Consider the following 24,982-nt stretch of genomic DNA (forward strand, 5'->3'; position numbering starts at 1 on the left):
TTGGATTCTGATTTTGCTCCAATCCGAACCAAGTTGCACCCCTAATTTTTCCCTTCGAAGAACACCGCGCTCTCATTCGAGAGGGAGAGACTTGAAGCTGGAGAATCTCTCCCTCTGTAGGAAAGAAGAAGAATCGAGAGGTAATCTCCATTCAGAAAATCTCATTTATTTACCTAAATTATGTACTTTTAATTGGAATTTGGAGTCTTTACTTTCGATCAGTTCCTTACGAAGAACAAACAACGGAATTAGGGTTTTGGTTAATCTCTGTGTTCTCTGTAGATAGTCTCCCTTTGTATCACTGTTAATAGAATCAATTTAGCATTTTTAGGGTTTATGATTTCTCTTTTGATTCGAAACCGTTTGTTTTAACTTTTTTTTTTTTCCGATTATAAAGTTACATACTAACCAATGGAAAAGAATGCAACTTTTTCTTTGATAGGTGGAAAAGGATGGATTTTTATTGAAATAACAGTAATTGAAACACACCAATGGACGTCATAGTTTCAAAAATCTTTGGAGCCCAAGCGAGTAATCTCGGTCTCATTCACAAATGAGCGAAATGTACAATGTGATTTGTCATTCACATTTTGATTGTCGGAGATGCTATATGACTCAGTGGGCGTGATTTTGAAAATATCAGATGACCTAACCAAGATCACCCATTATCAACATAAAACAGTGCATGTAGAAGTAGAACACTATATAATAAAACTTATTTTGTTTACAATTTTTTCCTCAAAAAATGAATTAAGCATCTCTTAATGGCAATATGAAGGATGTTGTAAACCACCATAATATCTAAATCATCAACCTTAACGGTAATAAAATGGAGCATCAGCAGAATTTCTAGCTGAAAAACTCTATACTCTGATTCCTCTACCAGGAGCCTATGAATCAATTCAAGAAGACCAAGACTAGAGTTACTTTCACTTTGTCCGTAAACCTTACTCTCGCCCCTCTTTTAACTCTGTCCATGTGTATATATTAGAGGGTTTCAAATTAGGATTTGTGAATGTTGTTTCAAGGGTTGTGTGTTTATCAATGAATTTAGTTTCTCTGGCCAGAAGGGTTCAAATTTCAGAGAGAAGGAGCTTCTTGTGTTTTATGCAGGGGAAGGGTATTGAAGGATTCTTTGAGTCATCTCGTCCATTACGAGCTGACTTATTTGAGACAACTCAATCTTGTCTAGGACCTAGACAGGTCCAAATATCGAGATTTGAAACCATAATGGACTTTAATGGATTTGAAATGGTGCGTCTCTTCTTTTGATATGTGCCTGTGTATGGGAATGGATGTAGTTTAGGTAAGATGCATTGGGCATATGAGAACATTGCTTGTGAAGCATGGAATCATAACTTATTTAGAGGAGGTTGTCTTAATGTGCAAAGAGGATCAGTAAATCGATGGATAGTTAAGTTCCTTAAGTGGTAGGTTTAGTGGGAGGGAATTATTCAGAATGAGAGTTCACTGTTTTCTCTTTCATAGGAAGTGGGAAGGACTCTAACGGGTAGTTTTCCAGTTGTTTTAGTAGAAGTTAACGGGTAGGGTAAGGCTCCATGTATTTAATTTTCCAGAATTGTATAAGGAATTAATCATAGACATATAATTTGAGTCCTTTGTAGGATTTTGGAGATTGATCTTCTTTAATTGGTCTAGGAGGTCAGATCTTCCTTGAATTTGAGCATTCTCTATCTTCTTCTTCATTTTTATTATTTATGGTGATTAGACCATCAAGCTATAAATTAGGTAGCAATAACTTCGCAAAGGAATTTCTGATTTTTCATTGAAATTATTTCTAATCATCCACAACGGTTACCCATAACTTCTTCAAATTATTTAGGATAGGTTCCCTTTTGCTATTTAGGAGATAAGAGTATTACTCTGTGAGAAATATCAACCTCATCAGATCAGTGTTGCAATACATACTTGTGTATTGCGACAATGGAGGACGAGGGTAGTTGGATCTGGTGGTCTACTCCTTATTCACCTCTAAATGATTATCCTCGTACCCTTGAATTTTTGGCCCATCCCTTGGTGAACCTACAAACCAAAGATCTACCAGGTGGGGATTTCGATCTGCTTGGGTGTTTGTAGATCATATTCTTATCCACTATATGGTTGCTAGTGAGTATGGGCCTATTTTTGGGTGATGTTTGCATTGTTGGATGCTTTCCTTGCTCCATGCATTCTTTATATGAATCTTGGTAGTTGTTTCGTTATTCCTTCTTGACTTCAAGGAGGATCCAGTGGTGCTTAGTTCATGGTGTGCTAGGGGATTTGGTAGGGGAGGAATTTCTAGGCTTTAAGGCCAAATAGCAGTCTATTCTAGACATTAAATTTTCTATTTGTTGGTATAAAATATTTAAGGAATTCAGTGGTGTATTCTTTGAGGATTTCTTAAGCTGATGGGATTGGGCTTGTAGTATTTCTTTTGAGTGGCCCCAGTCTTTGTGGATGTTTTTTGTTTTGGTTGGTCATCTCAACTGGTCTTTTCTTTGAAATCTTAACGAAATTTTATTTATCAAAAAAAAAAAAAAATCAAATATTATTCTATGAGTCTTGGAATTTTCATCCTGCTTAAATGCAATGACTAGAAATCTATATGGATGATCCTTGACATATTTCATCACAAGTGGGCGTCACATTTATGATTTAGTAGGCCTGAGAGTGCCGGGTGGCACCTTAAAAAAAGAAAAGAAAAGAAAATGACTGCATTACACACAACCAGACAGCTAAGGTGATCTTTAAGAGGTCCGAAGATCTTTTAGAGATCCGATTTACGAAAATAGAGACAACTAAGGTGGTCGTCCAAAGATCTTTAAGAGATCCGAACTAAATTTTATTGTGTTCAGATTATACCAAAAAACCTTTTTTTTCCCTTATTATTATTTTTTTAGAAAGGATGAGATGTAATTTTATTAAGAAAAACAAAAAGGGATGACGATGAACGAGGGGAAAAGCACAATGCATGGTAGGTTATAGGTATAAGCATGACATGGAGTCATGGACTACAAAATTGTAGTGCATGTGGACAGTCAAGCAAATGGTGGGAATTGGCTATGCCAGCCTACTTGTGTCAAGACGTACTTCACCATTCCAGTGAATAGATTTAGAGTATCAATAGTCTTGTTCCTTTTGAATTGATCTGTCTGCTATTAAATTTGAACTTGATTGAGTTTGAATAGGCAATCTTAGGGTTAAGATGTTTCAATGCTGCTGTTATCCTCACTTTATTTTAATTTTTCTCTCATTAGTTCTATGAGCAGAAATACTCTTTTATATAGATGGCATACAGGCGGAGCATCTCCACTAGAGTCAGCCTTCTCACACAACGGTTCCACCCATCGTTTAGCTACATTTTTCATAATGATGATAGTCAATGCCAGCCTCCTTCAGATCCATCTCGACCCATTGCTAATAATTTCCTGCAACAAGGGTACCACAATAGCAATATGCACACAACAACTACTGGGTTTAGTTATTTGTTTCGAAGGAGCGGGTGTTCTTCCTTTTCTTCCCCCCTGGGGCTTGGATCCTCATTATATAGTTACTCATCAAGTGCAATCGGAGAAGGGTCAGATAAGATAGAGTACATGGGTGATATTGCTGAAATTCTCACAGATAAGAGTGTAGAAGCAGCAGCCTCACATGCCCCCATCATAAGTGAAGTGGCTATTGCAGCGGCAGACTCTTTCGTCCCTATTGCATTCTTGCAATATATAATTGATGGTGTTCATTCTTTGACTGGCTTGAACTGGTAAGGCTTGCCTTTATTTGATTATTCGACCTATGTTCTTGTTATGCTTATTACATTCTTGTGAACTAGTCAAAAAGAAGAAGTTAGGGTTTTTTGAGTAGTGTCTAGGTTGTTGCTTTACTCCATGGATGTTGCCATATTTATGTGGTTTTTTTATATTCTGTTTTTTCACAGTATACTTTGAGCATTTCCCCCTTTTTTATCAATTGGTTTTGTTCAACACGGTGTTAGAGTCTATATTGTTACCTCTTCATATTTCATCAAGGATAGTTCTTTCGGTGTGACTCTTTGGATTAATTGTATTTCAAATTTATGCTTGGGGTATTGAAACTGATATTATGACCAAGGTTTAAAATCTCGCTTTGAGGCAATGTTACGGTTTGAAGAAAAACTGAAATTGCCTCCATCAAAACATTCAAAACATTCAATATTTCAGGCTCTATGTTTTGCTCTTGTTTCAGCTGAAACATTCCAAAACGTCTTGGAATTTTGAATCATGGTTCTGACATGCGCATTTTGATGTAGGACATCTACAAGCCTAGTTAGAGTTTTAGTAGGATTTCTATTTCTATTTCTAGTAGGATTTTTATTTCATAGTTATGTTAGGAGTACATTTCCTTGTTAGTTTTTAATTTGTTTTAAATTCGTTTTTATTGCTTAGGCTATAATTAGAAATGCTTAAAAGTGTCCAATTTGAGTTCTAATAGGATTAGAAAGTTAGTATTATTTTATAAATAGGTTAGGAATATTAATTTTTGGTATTTTAGTAGGATTCTAAGTTGTTATGATGAAGTTATCTCTATATAAGGAGCTCAAAATCCGAAAATTAACAAAAATAATCAATCAATTCAATTATTTTTTTCTCTCTTAGTTACTTTTTAGCTTTATAATTTATTTTCTTTTAAGCTATTGCTTGTTTATCAATTGAATCTATTGATTCAAATTGATTTTGAGTGTTCCATTGAATACAATCTATCGAATCTATTGATTCACACGCTTCCGCTATGTCACATTGTAATATTTGAATGGTATTTTTTTATTATTTAGAATTTGGGTTCTTACGCTCCAAATGGGTTTACAATCCTCTTAAGCACATTCACTAAAAGTATTTATGTGCCACATTGGATTATGGATAGATATCTGAGGTATATTGATGAGAAATGAGAAAGCAAAGTTGGCAGTAGAGAGTAACAACCAATAAAAATACATTTGAAGACAGCATGATGAGGAATAAGGAATCCATAATTGTAGAGGTTTGCTTCTGAAACAACTGATTTCTGGTTTGAGATATGGGGTTTAGATGTTCGTTATCTAGGTTGAAGCCATAATGAATGTCATCATCATCAAGTTTAGATCCATTCTATAATAAATTGCTAGGAGTATAATACATTTTAAATTACAGGATGATGCAGTTGCTTTAGTATCAATATACCATCAAATACATCTAACATCTACCATTTGTGATTTAGCGAATGTTCAATTTTTATTACCATCAAATCCTTAGGGGTTTTGACTTACAGCAGCTTGTCTCATGCATAGAAGTGTAATGATTCTTATTTTTTTCCATATCTTCTAAATCATTTTTTTTTTCCAGGTGGTCCTCCATTGTTTTAACGACTCTAATGATTCGAGTGTGTACAGTTCCACTTCTAATAAATCAACTCAAAGCTTCTTCAAAACTTGCTGTAAGTTGCAAAGGTTTTCTCTTCCATTTCTTCTAATTAGTTATTGATGTAATACAGGCATTGAGAACTTCGTGCCTGTATCCATTACTCATGAGCTATGAAACTGATCATTAATTGAGAGTGAATATATTCAAATTGGGTATAATTTGACTTCTTAGCATCTAGTGTAAAATTAGAGCTTTTGGGTGTTTTAGGGTCATCCAATTATATAGGGAGACACCAGCATGCAGAGATCAGAGATAGAATTCACTAAAGCATGATTTTTTTTTTTAAAGTTGTGGTGACTAGCTAATTCAAGAAAGGTCCAAGATGGCGATTCACAAGGTTCTAGGCCTAAGGTACAATCCTACAACACCAGACTATTTAAAATGGAAACGGTAGAGCGAACGATATTTCTTACTTCACATAAGCTTAAGGCTTTGCTCGATGTCCAATGGAATTCCTCGACTCCAATCCAACGATTTGAAAGATGTGATGACTCAATGATGGAATTTGGGAAAGCTCTCGTGTGGATCCATAATCGTGTCTTGATAGAGTTAAATACTCAAGAAAATCCAGCAACTATGCAAACTGAGATGGTAATACGAAGGGGTTTGTTTGTTGGGGCCAAAAGGATTATGGGGAAAGTTTGGATTATGGGGCAATTAGTGATGGAGAGGTGGCTTTATGTTTCTGCTATAATGTGGGCAGCTGTGGCAAAAAGGGCTTAAGGATGATAGGGTTTGATTAGAGTTATTTCTAGTCATGGAAGTGAAGGTACAGATGGAATATATGTTGGATCTAGGTTTTGGGGCTGATTTGTGGGTGGAATATGGAGGTGGAAATGCTACTAAGGGTTGGGTAAGATTTGGCTAAGATATGGAGGTGTAGATTTAGGTCGAGCGTTGGACTTCTAAATTATCATAGCTCCCCCCCCCCCCCCCCCTCCCCCCCTGCCCCCGAATTCCTTTTGTCAAATGAATTTTATGGATTCCATCATTTCACTGATTCGGACTCAGGAGTTAAAGAGAAGGTTCAGATGGGTTATTGGAGCTGGTAGTGCAATGGATCAATGAAGATTTGGGTGTGGGACTGTTTTAGGTTAGATATATACGGTGAAGAAGGGTTCAGCCAGGGGTATGGTTCCTCCAAAACAGTCCAAAATATCAAAAACAAAAAATAAGAATAGAGGAGAAGAAGATCTTTGGCATAATTTCAACAACTTTATTTTGGGCTTCTAACCATAGAAATTAAAACAGCCTACAAATTAATTTCAAAAAAATAGGCCCTGTGTTACCTCTCCGCGCAAGAGCAAAAGTTCAATCTCTCCCCGAAAGAGCAAAAAACCTCTCCACGGAAGATCAGGTTTTTTGAACTTCTCAACAAAAAGAAAAAACCTCTCCCCGCAAGAGCAAAAACCTCTCCGCACAAGAGCAAAAACCTATCCAAACATTTGCTAGCTCCCCGCAGGAGCAGAAGTCATCAAGAAGCTCTATCCAAACGCATAGTAAGTTTTTAGGAGTTCTTACCTATCCATTCTTTGAAGCAGCAACAAGCTGTCTTTTATTTATCAAAAACTAATAATAAAATTGAGTCTTTTACAGATATAAAGCAATAAGCAAAACCCTAGAGCCAACATTGGAGAAAGGATGGAAATGTCTTCCATGAGTAGTGGACCACTTACTTATATAATAATTAAAATATAACATAAAGTAAAATAGACTTAAGTACCCCTAATTATAAAACTTCTAACTACTAACACTTAAACAAAAATTTAAGAAGACCAAATGCTAAAACTAAGTGACAAAATACTAAAGTTAGGTGATCCTCGTCAATAAACTAATTACTTAAGTTAGTGAAAGGTGGTTCTGAACTTTTTTATACAACATTATCAATTAGGATGTTATGTTAGGAAGTTTACTAAATTTACAGTATTTAATAGTTAGCGGATAGTAAGCAAATTGAGTCCTAGTTGTTGGGCCATGTTTTGATTGTAAAGACCAAGGATATATACAAGAGTTGTAAAAGTGGGATTTTCTTGAAAGTTGTTTTGTTTTTTTTGTTTTTTTGCTTTTTTGTTTTTTGGGATAGATAATCATCTATTGAAAAAGATGAAAAGACAAGGAAGTTGAGAAAACCTATCATAGTGTAGGCTTATAAAGCAACCTACAAAGATAGATGACAAAAACAACCTACAAATTAAGAACCACTAACAATTACTAGGATTGTCACTTGTCAATGGGCAGGTTCGGCAAAGAAAATGATGGGGACAACAAATCTTGAAAAGTAGATTTTAGTTTTTATTTAGATTTCTATTTTAGGACTTTAATTTTATGTTTTAGGGGCTTATTTTGATATTTTATTGGCCCACAGTCTAAGTACAATATTTAGGGGGGGGGGGGTATTTTAGTAAATTTAATTTATCTTATATTTAAGTTTATTAGAATTTGATAATTAGGTGAGAGAAAATTACCAAAATAAGGTTATTTATGTGGTATTTTAGTTTGATTAGGATTCTTGATTTAGTTTCTTTATATAGATTGTATTAGGATTTTTTTTTTATAAATGAAGAATGATGAATAAAATGAAAGCTTGAGCTTGCTCTTCCCAACAATGGGTGTGGTGTGCGGTCATTTTGGAGTGAGTCCAAGGTAACATCCATTCTATAAATCAAATTCCTTAATACCCCCATATTTTCTTGTCTCCCCTCATCGTCCTGCATCAGATTTGGTATCAGAGCCTAGATTTCGACGATACAAATTAGCAGATCGCATTAAAGGGAGATGGACTCAATAAAAATGTTCTGAGAGGAGTTGAAAAATATGTTGTTAGAATTATATTGAACGCGCCACTCTCAAGCATATTTTCGTATTGTTCATGACCATATTATAAAGGAAAGCGAAGAGCACAAACAATTTAGTGATCCATGGCATGAGTTCAAACAACAAAACTTGTGCTCTAAGTGCAATCATTTTGGACACTTTAAATCAGGGTGCTCGAATAGGGATAATGAAACAAATGTGATGAAAGTCCATGGACTTAAACTCAAGGCGAGTAATGAAGAAATTGAGGAAGAAATCTATGAGCCTGATTTAAGAGAGAGTGAGATAGATAAGTGTGAGCATCATTATTGGTTCTTGAAGAAAAATCCAAGTTTGAAGAATCAGAACAATTGACATAGGAAATTGTGGAGCCACTTCGTCCTTTGATATTAACACCGATTTTATCCCATGAAAAAGAAAAGGTAGATGATGTTTTGGATAAATCAGTGAGTTGTACCAACTTTGGTTCTTGTCAAAAAATGAGAGTCCAACTTTGGTTCGATGATTTCAACATATAGGAAAGATCGAATTGAAGACTCAACATTGTGATGAATTAAAGTGGAAGACCCCACCTTGGGATGCATGCATTTATTGATAAGCAAGCCCTTGGATTACAAAGACTTCATTTGCTAGGGAATTACCACAATTTTATTTCGTTAGTGGCGAAATCTTCCCAGCCAAGGAGAATTGATGGGGACATCAAATCTTGAAGAGTAGATTTTAGGTTTTATTTATATTTTTTGTTTTAGGGCTTTAATTTTATGTTTTGAGTATTTATTTTGATATTTTATTGGCCCATGGTCTTATTATAATATTTGGGGGCAGTTTATTAACTTTAATTTGTTTTATATTTAAGTTTATTAGGGTTTAAAAATTATGAGAGTTACGAAAATAAAGTTATTTATTTGGTATTTTAGTTTGTCTAGGATTCTTGATTTATTTTCTTTATGTAGATTGTATTAGGACTTTTTTTTTTATGAATGAAGAATGATGAATAAAAAGTAAGTTTGAGCTTGATCTTCTCAACAATGGGTGTGGTGTGAGGCCATTTAGGATTGAATCTAAGGTAACATTCATTTTCTCTATCGAGGTAGGTATTTATTGTTTTCTTAATATCCTCTTTCTCACTATTTCTATTAAATTTTTGTTTTGAATCTTGAAAACATCTATAAACCCTAGCCAAACCATTTTATAAACCAAATTCCCTAATACTCCCATATTTTCTTATCTCCCCTCATCGTCCTGCATCAGAAAAGTTAAAGAAAAATCCTCATTGTGATAAGTTCTATTCTTCATGGATTTCCATTTGGTTTCATGCTGCTCTTGTATTTACTTTACATGTCATTTTTTTTTCTTTCTTTCTATCATTTTGTTAAAGTTTGACATTACATTGCGGCATCTCATTTAGCGCAATTCATTTTTATATTTTGTAGTTGATGAGGCCACAGTTGGAGGAGATTAAACTACAGATGCAAGATATGGTATGTACATCTGATCCTTGTGCATATTATAGGATAATAAACCTAGCTTACCTTTAACTAGTAAGTTAATTGATGGAAGCTTATAATCTTCGAGTGGGGTATTCTTCTAGAATAGGAGACTGGTCTTGTGGTCGATACCATGGTCAACCATGTAAATGTCATGGAATATTGAATGATTTGAGGCTATTTTTTCAATGACATTAATAAATTTACTTTTCAGGCTATGGATCCTAAGGCTTTCGCTGAGGGTCAGAAAAGAATGAAGGCACTATTCAAGGAGTAAGCTACTTCATTTGCCTGATGGAGAGGGTCTGGCATTTTTATTTGGCAGTGTTTCATATTTACTGTTCCTACAAAGAAAATTATTTTCTCTAATTTCTTTTTATTTTCTAATCATCATCAACACCTTATCCCAAAATTTGGGGTTTTTTCCTTTTTTAGTAACTTTCTTTTGTTACCAATAATAATCTAGTGATAATATTTTTCACTTTGGAAATCTAAATATGACTCATTGTTACCATTTATATGTTCTTTAAATCGCAAATGTATATTTGGAAAGCATGCATTGGGCCGAGCTCTATCATTGGATAGGTTCTACTTGAGAGAGTTTCTGTTGCCCCCAAAAAGGAGTTTCATTAGTGATTTTAATCAATCAATCTATGTTCTTTTGGTCTGTCAAAAAATTCTTTGAATGGTTGAGAAAAACCTCTTATCATCCATGGTTCTGCATGATTAATTTTAACTTGCAATCTGATTTTGGAATTTGTGAATTACCCTAGAGTGTAGCAGAAGTCCTTTGTTTTGTTCAATTTAGAGGTTATATCTGTATTCACTTCTTCTTTGTGGCCTTCAGTTTTTGTACCCATCTTCATTTTTTTGCTTCGATTTTTTTCTGAAGGCATGGAGTCACTCCATTTTCTCCGATGAAGGGTCTTCTTATCCAAGGTCCAGTTTTCATCAGCTTTTTCTTGGCTGTAAGTTCTTTTTAAGTCTTACTTAATCTGACATCATGTATTTAATTCTTAATTTATATTGCATTACTGTTGCATTTTCTTTTTAAATATACATTTGAAATCTAAACAATTAGTTATTTTTCTTGTATTTTTACATCTTGCAGATTACAAATATGGTAGAGAAAGTTCCATCTTTTAAAGAGGGTGGAGCATTTTGGTTCACCGATCTCACAACTCCAGATAGTTTATACATCTTTCCTGTTTTGACGTCAATGGCTTTCTTGATATCTGTCGAGGTAGGCATACTTCTCTGATAGAGAAGTAATTATTTACTTGGATACTACATTCTACTGCATTCTTCAAAGACTTGACTCTAATTGATCTGTGCGATTTTAATCGACCCAGAAATCAAGATTTTTGGTGTGCCTCCATAGATCTGATTTGTTAGGGCTGTATGGCTTAGTCTGACTATCCATTTCCTTCCAAATTTATCAAACACATAGTTTTTTGTGTTGTTTCTACCTCAAATTCAAAAGATCTGATTTTAGCTCTTTCTAATACCTCCCAGCCCTGATTTCTTATCGTTTTGAAGATTTTTTAGTTCAATTTAAATGGATAATTCAGTTTTCCTAGTCCTATAAACAAAGTATAAAATCTGGACCAATTCCAGATTTCAGTCTGTAAAATCCTTAAATGTCTGGCAACCTGAATACTTAAATCGATTCCTTTAACCCTAAATCCCTGTTGAACTCTATATTGTTTGAACCCTAGCTGTCCTACTCCTACGTCAATTTGGTATCCGAGCTAGTTTTCAGAACTTGGGAAAACTTGTGGAAACATGTCTACCTACTACCTGAGTGGTTGATCTTTGGTATCAAACTAAATCTCAAAAAGATGAGTGGCTAATTAGCATTATCCAATATCTTCAAGTAAGATCTCAAGGCATTGGAATTTTATGGAGTGAAAGCTCGGGAAACCTACCTAAAGAGGATCATGATATTGAAGAGATTTGTCTCTTGAGTAACTTTACCTAAAGAGGATCATGATATTGAAGAGACTTGTCTCTGAGTAACTTTTCTTTGGCTAGGTAACATGTTTATTGATGGGTACACAGAGAAGTTCCAATTACAACAATAACTTGAGTTGACTTTATCTCGGAGTCACTTATTTATTTATTTATATATATATATATATATATATATATGTAAGTATAGAGTCAGTTATTTTTCTTTTGATTTTGGAATGCATTTCACGTCTTGGATGCACGCATATATTTTGTGCAGTTAGTTTAGTAATGCTCTATTGTGATTCTGAATTAGTATACACCTTGCAGTTTACTTATCTCCATCTTTTTCTTAGTTCAATATGCAAGAGGGTATGGAAGGAAATCCTGTTGCTGGCCACATGAAAACCTTTTCCAGGGTCATTGGTGTTCTTACAATTCCATTGACAATGAATTTCGCCAAGGTATCCATTCTTACCTGTGCTGATGCTAACAAAGGGCGTAATATTTTGTATGACTCCTTAGAATTCACATCTTTGGCAAGTAATAAACAATAGGCCAATCCCTAATTATTTTAATTGGGGAGCAATGATGGCTTTTCAATCATTTGTGATTTTACATCTTCCGTCTTTATTACTAGTAGGTTTATTATTAGAAGGAAACAACGATTTTTTTTTCCGTGGGGGGCTGGGGGGGATGAAAGAAAATGGCACCCTTTTCATCTTTTTTGTGTGTGTGTGTGTGTGTGTGTGTGTTACGATTTCTAGGTTCTCTAAGAAAGTCCAAAATCTACTTCAAACAAAGTGACTATTTATTCAGAGGATCAAAAATGGATTTGAAATCATAACTTGTTTGGTTTCTTATCTTTGCAGGGAATATTTTGCTACTGGTTAACCTCCAGCGTCTTTTCTTTGGCGTATGGGCTAGGTGAGGGTTTTTTTTCTCTCTCTGTGCTTCTTCTGGACTAAGTTTTTCATACATGAACTCTATCAATGAGTTTGACTAGATGCATACCAAGCTATTTTTGTAGCGAATAATAAGACTTTAAAAGCTTCTGCAGAGTGTTAAATCTATTCAAACCTAAAACTTTTCAAGTAAAAAGGCTATCCTTTCTCAACTAATGAAATTTCATCCCTATGTCCTCTCTCAGGGGATGGCTATACTCTAAATTCTAGTTATGCTGTAATCCTTACCCTTGATCTCACATTGTTTCTTTTCTCTCTTTTTGGCTACCCTTCAGTGTAAAAATATATCCAAACCCGATATTAAACTTCTACTGCAGCAGCCCCTTAAACTGAACATAAGTCCCAATTATCGAGAAAACCAGATTCAATACCCCCATCAAAGCTGTCACCACATCGAGCCCCATTTTGAACTAAAACTACTGGTCAACAATAAATTCACAACTTCTACATTCAAACACTACCTAGTGGGCTCATTAAACAGAACATACTTGACAAATTAACATCAAGGAATCAATTTACAATTCATTCTCACCACCAAAATTGCCATCAGCCTTCAAGATAAAATTCAGAGCCCTTCAAATCATAATCAGGTTGGTCTACACCTTATCCCAATTATTGGGTCGACTACGTTTAACCTATTTCTCTATTTAACTCGTCATGAACCATATCCTCAATCAAGGAATGTGTATTATCGCTTCTTAATACCTTCATACATGTCATTTCTTGCCCCCCTTTTGTCCTTATAGAGCCCTTGACACCCAAGTGCTCTTCGTTGTTGCTAGTATTAATCTTATTTAAATTGGAAATAATATAGTTATTTTAGATTTAATTGTTTAGTTATAGAATTTATTTTCATATTTCTTATTGTAAGGGCTTTTTAGTCTTTTTGACTGTTTGATTAATATGAATTCCTGCCAAGATCTCTAATTGAGACTTGACGATTTCTATTCCACTATTCTTCTTGCTATCAAAGTCATAGAGATCCATCGACAGCTCTCCTTGGGCGGATTTCCCTCCACAGTTTTGACTCCTTGAAGCATCCTCACCTTACTCTTCTCCAACTTTTTGATTGTTTTTGAAACTCTACAAACCTAGCAGCAGGATCATGTGAGGACTTCCCCTTCTGGGGTTTCTTCTTTTGTTATTATTTTTTACCTGAAAGTGTCCCAATCGCATGCTGTGATAAGGCTGGTCTGTGAAAAGCCTGCACTGTAGGCTGTAATACATACTGTCAATTGGTTTTGCTGCTAGATTGCGATGAGTTTTTTCTGACTCCATGTTTAGGGCTGGTTCCTGGTGCCTTTTTTTTGGGACTTTTTTGTACTGGTTTGTGCTGGTTTGTGCTACTGTTCTGCTAGTACTTTTTTTTGTGAATAGGGCTTAGGGCTGGTGTGGCTGCACCATTTTTTCTTCTTCTTCATCTAGGCTGAGGTTTGGACTGGCAACGCTGCTGTAAGTAGAGTTTGGCTGGGTTGTATGATAGAGTGTCACCCCCCTCCCTTTATTTTTTGTTATTGTTTGAGGTAGTCCTTCGCTATTTGATGATTACGGGACCTCCTTTTAAACCAAAGCAATGACTTCGGAACAATCCATTACTACTTCCGCCACAATTCTTGGGTCTAATTCTTCAGCCCAACGTATTACCACTGCTCTTTTCGATGGTTGGAACTTTCAATCATGGTTCTGATTTGTGCGACTTTATCTTGGTAGTAGTAGAAAATTTGGATGCCTTTCTGGCACAATTACTAAGTCACCCCTTACTGATCCCAAATTTAAATCATGGGAGATCGACAACTACACCATCCTCGGGTGGCTATTCAACTCAATGGAGCAGCGTATCTATACCATGTTCATGTACCATGAGACTGTCTCCTTTTTGTGTTCAGCACTTACTCAAACATATACACATGCCAGGAATGACTCGAGGATTTATGAGCTCTAGTGAGACATTGTCCATGTTACACAAGGGATTCTAAGTGTAGTTTATTACTTTGGATTTCTTCAGTTACGTTGGGAGGAACTTTCTCATTATGAGTCTATGGTTGAATTGTTTTCAAAAGCAGCTAGTTATGTGGTTTAGAGAATTGCCCGACATTTGACCTATCAATTTCTTTTGGGTCTACGTCTTGAGTTTGAAGCTCTTCGGATGCAGATTCTCAACACTATTCCTTTACCTTCTCTCTATTTGAGATATTTGCGACCATTGATAGTGATGAGTGTCGTTATCGTATTGTTCCTTTTTAGACTTCGGTCCCTGGGATTCTTTCTACTCCAGCTACAGATTGGATGGCCTTATTTGCCAACTTGAGTTTTTTTTACTCTCATACCCTGGGATCTAAGAGTCGTGGTCATGGTCGTGATAAAGGGAGTGGCCTTACTTGCAATCATTGTAGGAAGATTGGCCATGAGAAGGCCCGTTGCTTTCAGCTCTATCCTCATTTGATACCACACTCCATCTTTGGGTTAGTCTGCTCCTCGTTCCGCTACAGTAGAGTCGCCATCCATTCCTCCCACTGGTCATCCTTCTTCACTTGGCACTATTGATCTGCAACAGCTACAAACTCAAATTGCAATTATCGTGTGGGATCAGATTTATGCTTATACTCACCCATCGTTGACTGTGACCTCAATTACTACGTCTTCAGGTACATCCTCTGTTTTCCATGTCACTCAATTTGGTTCTACTCTTTGACATGGGTTATTGATTCTAGTGTCTTTGATCACATAATCGGCGAATCTAGCAATTTTACTTCTTCTATTTTTCCCACCACCTATAGGGAGGTTCGCCTTGATGATGAATCTCTTACACCTATCCACGGAAAGGGTACCCTCTCCTTGTCTTCCGGGATTTCACTCGATTCTGTACTTCATGTCTCTCACCTATCTTTTAGTCTTTTGTCTATGAGTAGTATTACTAAATCTCTCAATTGCTTAGTTACCTTTTTTCCGACTCACCATACTTTTCAGGACCTGACTTCGAGGAGGATTTTTGACAAGGGATATGAGAATGATGGGCTAAACTTGTTTGGATCTCAGCCTATTGTTGTTCTGGCTTCTGTGCTTTCCTCTTTTGGAAGTCATACTTTTTCCTCTTAGAATCTAGATTTATGACATGCTCGTTTAGGACATGCCAATTTGCAGCACTTATGATCTTTATTTCCTATATTAAAAATTACTTGTAGTGGACATAAATTTCAATGCTCTGTGTGTGAACTTTCTAAACACACTCGTACTTCTTGTATTCTTCGTATGCATCGATTTAATACAATATTTGATTTAATTCATTTTGATGTATGAGGACTCCCCTATTACTGCTTTTAATGGTCGTAAATAATATGTTATATTTATTGATGACTATTCTCGCTACACTTGGATTTATCTGATGCATTCTTGTTCCGAGGTGCTTTCTATTTTTGTCAATTTTCTTAATATGATTCAAACTCAGTATAATATCATTGTAAAGTCTTTTCGATATGATAATGGGGGGGAATGTATATTTGATGGGGTTCGTTTCCATCTTCATGAGAATGGTATGCTTCACCAGTTGACTTGTCTTTATATTCCTGAGTAGAACGGGGTGGCGGAACGTAAGAATCGCCACCTCATGAATATTGTTTGGTATCTTCTTCGAGGAATACATGTTCCTAAGAAATTTTGGAATATGGCAGTTTTCACTTCGACTTTTCTTTTTAACCGCGTCTCGAGTGCACCTCAGAGGGACAAGTGCTTATTCATGTCCTTCAACCTGATAGCGTACTTTTCCCCATTACACCTCGAGTCTTTGGGTGCACGTTCTTTGTTCAGGACTTGTTCAAGACAGAACTCCTAATCGCACAAAATTGGATGATAAAGTTATTATATGCGTTTTCTTAAGTTACTTCTTTATGTCAAAAGGGTATTAATATTATGATCCAATTTCTCACCGTGTCATACATTCTCTTGATGTTAATTTCTTTGAAAATGTCTCATACTTTAGTGCCACATATACTTTGCAGGACTCTTTTACTTTGTAGGATCTGTCTCCTATAGTATTGTCTTCTTCAGTTTTTTCTCCATTTTCATCAACACTTAAGGTCTATACTCGTCGACCCCACCCTCTTCCACCTTTGCCAATCTTATTGGATTCAAGTATATCTTCTCCTACCTCTACACATACCAGTCCTTATCCCTTCTATTTCTGACTCCCACTTGCCTATTGCCATTCTTGCTAAGATAAGCGGGGGTGTATGACTAATTATCCTATCGTCCAATTTGTTTCTAATCAGGATCTTTTTTCCTCTTATCAGGCCTACCTTGCAACTACTGATTCTATTAGCGCTCTTCGGCTATATCAAAGGTTTTGCGAGACCCTCAATGGACTAGAGCTATGACTATTGAGATGGATGCCTTGCAGAAAAATAATACTTGGGAGCTTGTTACCCTTCCATCTGAGGAGAGGACCATTGGTTGCAAATGGGTCTTCATTATCGAATATCTTGCTGATGGGATTGTTAATCGGTATAAGGCACACCTCATTGCTGAGGGGCTTACACAGACTCCTGGAAAAGATTTTAGTGCCACATTTGCTCTAGTTGCCAAATTTTCCATAGTTCGATTTCTTATCTCTTTAACTATATGTCACTCCTAGCCACTTCACCAACTTGATGCGAAGAACACCTTTCTGAATGATGATTTAATTGAGGTTATTTATCTGGACCCCCCTTGTGGGTTTCGTCTTCAGGAGGAGAATTCTGGGAAGGTATGCCGTCTTTTTAAATCTCTGTATGGTTAAAAACAATCCTCGCGAGCCTGGTTTCAACGTTTTTCTAAGATTATTTTATATATGAAATTTTCTAGATGCCACTTAGATCATACTTGCTTTATTCGTCAAAGAGTAGATGGTATTTGTACTATTATCTTGGTTTATGTGGATGATATTATTGTGACTGGTGATGATGCACAGTAACTTGATAGGGTTAAATGTTATTGGGTCGGGTTTTTTATGTTAAAAACTTAGATCCACTTAAGTACTTCTTGGGAATAGAAGTGGCCCATTCTCGTCGTGGTATTTCGCTATCTTAGCGTAAATACACATTGGATCTTCTTCAGGACATTGGGATGCTTGGTTGTCATCCTGCTTCATCTCCTATGGATTAGAATCATCATTTTCAAGCTGACTTTGGTGATCTTTTATCGGATCCTTCTTCTTATCAGAGACTTGTAAGTCATTTGATTTATTTGACTAACATTAGACCGGACTTGTTCTTTGCGGTTAGTGTGGTCAATCCGTTCATGCATATTCCGCGTACTTCTCATCTTGATGTTGTTTATCAGATTATTTGCTACTTGAAGTCACATCCTGGTCTTGGACTTTTCTACTCTTCTACTGCTCAGTCGCACTTGTCTTGTTTTATAGATGCTAGTTATGTTGATTGTTTTATAGATAAGAAATCTACCTTTCGTTTCTGTACTTTTTATGGTAATAATTTTATCTTGTAGAAAAATAAGAAATAGAATGAGGTTTCTCGTTCTTCTACTGAAGCTAAATATGGTGCTATGGCCATTGGCACATGTGAGGTAATACGGCTTCAATCTTTGCTAACGGAGTTGGGATTTCCAATTTCTAGTTCTTCTACTTTGTTTTGTGACTACAAGTCTGTTATCATGCTTGTTTTTTGTTCAATCCTTCACGAAAGTGCTAAGCATATTGAGGTTGATGTTCACTTTCTTAGGGAGAAAGTTCGATCTGGTGATCTTCAGACAGTCTTCGTCTTTTCTTCATATCAACTTGCTGATATGCTTACGAAGTCTATTGGTCCTTCTATTACGAATTCTCACCTTGTCAAGTTGGGTTTAGTTAATATATTTGCCCCAGTTTGAGGGGAGTATTGGAAATAATATAGTTATTTTATATTTAATTGTTTAGTTATAGACTTTATTTTCATATTTTTTATAGTAAGGGCGTTTTTAGTCTTTTTGACTGTTTGATTAATATAAATTCCTAGTAAGATCTCTTATTGAGACTTGACAATTTCTATTCCACTATTCTTCTATTTACACATGCCCAAACCATCTCAAGTGAGCTTCCCTTGTTTGTTCTTGTTCGAAGTATTCCTAAATTCCTTTAATATATATATATATATATATATATATTTTATTGTCTTTCCTAGTGTTACTTCTAATTCATCTCAGCATCCTCATCTTTACTATGCTCATTTTATGAACTTATAGTTTCATGACAACCCAAGGTTCAGTTCCATAAAGCATAATGGCTTTATTGTTGCTTGTAAAATATTTCTTTAGGTCACTCAATACACGTCAATAACATAACACTGCAGACTGTTATTCCACTTTATCCATCCAACAATAATTGTATGACTAAGTTATCCATTTTTAATATAAATTATGGAAGTGGTCTCTTTGGGGTATTACTCATCCTTCATTCTTCGCTAGTATTTGACATCAAAAATTATCCTGGCTAAAGTTGTATTGCATATAATCTGTTTTGGCCCTATGTACCTTAGGAGCCTTAGGGTCTGTTCTTTACAAAAGCCAGCTTCAGCTTCAGAAGCTGGCTTATAGAAGAAGCAGAAGCCCGGAGCCTGAAAAGCCATATCCAGCAGAAGCTTGTTCGTTACATAAGCACAGAAGCCAAAAAAGCATGTTCGTTTGATAGCTTTTTATTACTGGATTCTGATAAAATGACCAAAATACCCTTAATGTTGATAATGCACCCAGAATGCATAAAAAATTATCAGAACACCTTAATAAATATATAATTACACTAAATACATATATAAATATAATAAATTTATATTAAAAAATTATAAAAATAATTATTTTTAATTTAAATAAATTTATAAAGTTTTTAATTCTATCGAAATTTCGGCAGCATCTTCTCTTAAAAATGGACATATGAAATTTTCCTGATAAAAATAAATGGCCTTTCATCCAGTGGGCTTATTTCTTTTGCAAATGTATGAATATACATTATAGTTGAAACTAATGGTGACAATATACATTTTTTTGACTGATTATTTCCATTTGCTTAATGTAATATTATCACACTTTTACTATAAATACTGAAAACTCAAATTATTGTAAATATTACATATCCTTAAGCCACTATAACTATGCATATGGTATGCTTATCCTTAGAAGCATAGCACCACTATATGGTTCTCTGCTGTCTGTTCACTGCTACATTAATGTCCAAGATTATTAGGGAGAGCTGCAACGGTTTGGTTGAAAAAATTCTCAAGCGAATGGAAGGTTGGAAATCTGCTATTAGCGGATGGAGGAAGGCTAACCTTATTAAAGCACGTTTTTGCTTCCATGCCAATTTACCTTCTTTCGATCCTTCCAATTCCTAAATCAATAATTCATACAATTGAACAAGATTGTGACTCGAAAAAAATTCACCTTATGCGATGGGATAAGTTGGCAACTCCAAAGAAGGAAGGAGGTCTAGGACTTTGTCGTTTAGAAGACATACACAAAATTGGGTAGCGTTCAATGGCTAACTTTTGGCAAAACATTTTTCAAAACATGAGTTAGAAGTTTTGGAATGGGCTGATTTTTGGTGAGGATGATCTCTACGGTGAGGAGATCATCATCACCAAAAATCAGCCCATTCCAAAACTTCTAACCCCATCAAAACAGTTTACAAAAAATGGACAGTCCACGATTTTTCAACTTGTAAACATGGGTTAGAAGTTTTGGAATGGGCTGATTTTTGGTGAGGATGATCTCCTCACAGTAGAGATCATCCTCACCAAAAATCAGCCCATTCCAAAACTTCTAACTCATGTTTTAAAAAATGTTTTGCCAAAAAGTTAGCCATTGAACGTGACCCCACAAAATTAAGATGATGAAACTATGTTGGAAATTTCACACTATTCAGTCCTTATGGACATAATTCCTAAAAGGTAAATACCTTAAGGATCAATGCATGTATACAGCTAAAGATTTTCAAAATTCTTCTCTTATTTGGAAAGCTATGGTCAAATTAATGCCATTGATGCTTCAAAATGTCAGATTTATTGTGGGCAATGGTAAAAATATCTCTTTAATGTTTCATAATTGGAGAGGCAATGACGCACTAGTTGAATTATTTCCTTTCGCCAGCGGTTCTCTTCAGTTGGGACAAGCGTGGACAAATAGAAGGTGGAATCTAGAGAGGGTTGAAGTTCTTTATGGTGAAGATGTTGCAAACTTGCATGGCTTTATTCAGGTGCAACAGGGTATTAATCTGATGGGCTGTTCACTTCAAAATCTGCTTTGGAGGTTGTTTGGGCTCATCACTAAAATAAATCAGAAATGGACAATAATCTGAAAATTGGAATGTCCTCATAAAATTCAGATTTTCAGGTGGAAAATTATTCATCATATTTGCCTCTTAGACGAAGTCAGGAAGAGAAGAAAAAGGAATATATCCCAAAAAAGGAATCCAACAAAATTGTTCAATCGACTCCATTCCAAGAGATAACATTGTAATTGATTCCTATAAAAAGGAATCCAAAACCAAGGTGGATACCCATTCACATAACACATATATCCCAAAAAAATCAGAAAAAAACCCCTAAAAATATAATCAATGAAAAACATCCAAAAATCAACATCAAAATTCTTTAAAAAAATCACTAAGAACAGAACTTAAATCAGAAAATATATATATATATATATATATATATATATATATATATATATATATATAACTTGAAAGTGATGTAAAAGAAGCCTTACCTTTGTTCGATTTGAGAAACCCTAACGGAGTTGGCGGAGTTGAAAGAAGCTTGAAGAAGAAGAGATTACAAAGAGGAGTTGGCGGAGTTGGCGGAGTTGGCGGAGTTGATGAGAAATTTTGGGGAAGAAGATGAGATTATAGAGAGGTATTGAGAGATTCAACAAGAACGACGATGTTTGTGCTGTCGTCTGTGTTGGAAATCAACAAAACGAAGGGTTTTAGGTTTGTAATGTTGTTGGAAATTCAGAAAAAGATGAAGGGTATTTTAGTCTTTATACCTGAACCGTTTTCGGTGATTTGCTTTGCGCAGAAGCAGAATGAAGAAGCCCTCTTTAGAGGACTCTTGATAAGAGCCATTTTCAGGCTTTTTTTGATATTGATAAGAGCTGAAGAAGCCCAAACGAACAGTGTTTATTGGGCTTTTTAGGCTTAAAAGTTAAAAGAGCATAAGGAGCGGGCTTTCGAAGCCCAAACGAACAGCCCCTTAGTTTCTAATCTCTCCACAGTTTTAGTTTTGAATTTTCTCTTCTTAGTCTCATATACCAAAACTACGTACAAATAGCACACACCTAGGTACTTTTCTTTGTATATGAGTAGTTAATCCATCCATACCTAATGCAAAAAAATAAAAATAAAAACATAAAAGAAGAAGACACGGGATTGGTGGAGATTCTCGGTGCAAACCCATTATTATTGGAAATTCTCAGGTCTCACCACCTTCCTGTTGCAATACTAGTTTAAATGTGGCATACTTATGTTTAATAATGTCAATATATTATCTAGAATTGTAAAATTCGGAATTTCTTTTTTCCAAAAATGTGGTATAGCCCGATTAACTTGCCTGGTCAATTGGCGGTTTACCAATTAATCAACAAAATGCCAATTTTTTTGGCAACTCCCTTTCCTCGTCGTTCAACTATGGGTGTTTTCTTTGAGTTGACATCTCTCCCAAGTTCAAACTCCACCTCTCTTCTTCCAACCCTATCCAACTACTACAGATGAATCTTCAGTAAAGTGGTGACCTTCCAATGAGCTGAAAAAATTGAGGTACATGGGGTTTTGTCAGTCATTTTTTTTTTGTCCTGATTTTTTCCTAAATCCCTATTGTCTTCAACCTTGATTATCCTTCAAATTCTTATTACATTTTGTATATCTAAAATAAGAACATTGATTTTTCCCTAAAAATACACGTCTTCAACCTCTGGAATGAAATGTTATAAACTCTGAGTTGACCTCCCTCCGAATCCAAACTTGGTTACTCTTCTAAGAACATCTTTCCTAACACAAACAAAATTCACTCTGTGGAACCATCACATGCTTTTTACAAGCTGATAAAAATCATATATAAATTATTCCTCCAAAAGATATTTTAAAGTAGTTATTTTAATCCCCCTTCAAGACACCTTTCCAATGACCCAAATTTAATTCAAGATAATAGGTATATGAGTTCAGAAGTTCCGCCTCTCAAAATCTGTTGAATTTAAATTCATGTTGATAGGAAGTATCAAAGGAAAAATGCACTTTTGATGCTTTTTCTAAGTGCACATTATCATTGTTGACTAACATTTGATTTGTATTTCATTCTACAGTTTTGAAGCGCCCTCAGGTGAAGAAACTCTTGAATCTTCCTGAAATTCCTGCTCCACCACCTACTACTACTAAACCGGCATCAGTCTTCTCTCTATTTCCAAATTCCAAAGAGTCTCCCTCACCTAACGAGCCTTCAAAAATTGCTGAGCGAATGTCTTCTTCTTCTGTCATTAGTCAACGACTGAGAAGTCTAGAAAAACAAGTGAAGGGTAAAAAGAAAAACAAGAAGAGGTAAGTAAATTTGATGAACCGCCTTTATATCTGAAATCAATTGGTTTTGCCAGCATAATAAATCTAATATTATTAAAGCCAAGATGGCTGTCCACTGTTGTATGTGGATCACAGAGTAGGATTCAATTATTGAGGATAAAAAAAACTGATGGAGCGTTGAGATGTTAGCTTGAATTAGAGGAATTGTATATGAGGTTTGTAATTTTGACCTGAATTGAGAATTAGAACAGTTAAGAGCACTACTTCCCTCTCAGATTTTGCATTATAAAGAGTACAATTTTAGGGTTGAAGACCTACTTGACTGCTGCATTCTTTTTTATGTTTAGTGTAATATAATCTTCTAATTATATTAAAGAAAAAGGTTTGAATCTTGTGTTGGTTAGGAGAAGAACTGAAATAGTAGGGGAGACATTACTAGATAATCAGAAATATTTTCAACTCATTCAATATTTCGGAATCAGTGTTTCTCTTTATTCTAGTCTTGACCAAAATCGAAATGGTCTGCCAAAACATTCTGAAACAGCATTAAACTTTGTGAACTACGGGGATGTTTAAGGATGAACGTTTAAAAAGATATTTTATTTATTTATTTATCTTCTTCTAAAGGAAGAAGGGAATCTGGTACGTTCAAGTTGGGATGGATGCCAATATCTAGATTAGGTTTAACCTAGCTGAGTCATAATAGGATCACTAGGGTCTCAGTTTCTTCCCATAATAAAATTGGGGTTACACAACTTGCTGGATTCATGATCCAATCAAGTATTTTATGTTTATTTGAATATTGTTTAAGAATTTAAAGTAATGCTATTTGATATAAAACAGAGTGATTGTAGCATTTTTATTTTACGTAGTTTTAAATTGAAAAACTAATTACTTTGTAAATCTAAATCAGTTTGGTTCAATCATTTTGAACCAATTTGGTAGGATTTTATTTTGCCTGGTTCAATGAAATAGAATCGACTGGGTCAAAATAGGATTGGAATCTGCGGAGTTTATCAGAGAAAAACAGCTTTGTAAAACACCAGAACAATTGGGCATCTGGTTTGGATTGTTAATCATGATTCTGGGTGTTATTAAAATCAGTTCATGGGAACTGGTTTGAACTCTTAACTGAAATCGTTATGAGGTCCAGACCAAAAATGGTTTCAACAATTACAGATAAAACAAGAATTTCTTTACGAAGGGATTTGATGTGTTCATGCTTATGGAATTTGACCTTCGCTTCTTTGAGGCAATCAATATACATATTGAGAGAGAGAGATCAAATACAGTAGACATTTGTTAAATGATGGATAGCATTTTAGAGAGAGAGAGAGAGAGAGAGAGAGAAGATGCTTGTCGACATGGAATTTACACTTCATGTTTGTAATGAAAAGGCAGCGAGGTAGAAAAGTATAGAAGTTGAGTGTCCTTTGGTGAGAGTAGTATTAGAATGCGTGTTACAACCTAAAAAAAGAAAAAAAATGGAGAATACGTTGGTAACTTCTAAAGGAAAAAAAAAATGCAATGCTTGCCTTCACCAAGAAAAGTGAAATCAATACACAACCTTTTCCGATTTTAGATGATTAGGGTTTATGATTGTTAAACAATCAGTTACACAATCTGAACCAAACATGTCGTCGGATTCTGAGCAAGAATCAGATTCTAGAATATGAATGAAATGCTCCCAATTTTTATTTTATTTTTAAGGTAATGGGGGTTTTAAGCAGATCCCCATCGACTAATAAATTAAAGGGAAGACCATTACAGTCTTACATATGCTCAGTCATTGACATCCTCCCTAACAAT

General features: G+C 35.3%; 1 protein-coding gene across 2 annotated transcripts; it reads left to right on the forward strand.

The window, feature by feature from the left end:
* On the forward strand, positions 1-23,490 carry LOC147390978 (mitochondrial inner membrane protein OXA1-like). 2 transcript variants are annotated; one of them, XM_086458422.1, is made up of 10 exons: positions 1-140; positions 3,258-3,760; positions 5,355-5,445; positions 9,680-9,727; positions 9,948-10,006; positions 10,626-10,701; positions 10,845-10,976; positions 12,040-12,147; positions 12,556-12,610; positions 22,963-23,490. In XM_086458422.1, exons 2-10 carry the CDS (start codon positions 3,288-3,290, stop codon positions 23,196-23,198), a joined length of 1,278 nt encoding a protein of 425 aa, XP_086314548.1. In that variant the 5' UTR covers positions 1-140; positions 3,258-3,287; the 3' UTR covers positions 23,199-23,490. The 2 variants fall into 2 exon arrangements, with proteins under 2 accessions (XP_086314548.1, XP_086314550.1); XM_086458424.1 differs by having other exon boundaries at positions 2-140; positions 3,288-3,760.
* The last annotated feature ends 1,492 nt before the right edge of the window (positions 23,491-24,982 follow it).

Source organism: Akebia trifoliata, chromosome 11, assembly GCF_017979445.1.
Source record: "Akebia trifoliata isolate Shusen 1 chromosome 11, ASM1797944v1, whole genome shotgun sequence".
Classification (NCBI taxonomy): Eukaryota; Viridiplantae; Streptophyta; class Magnoliopsida; order Ranunculales; family Lardizabalaceae; genus Akebia; species Akebia trifoliata.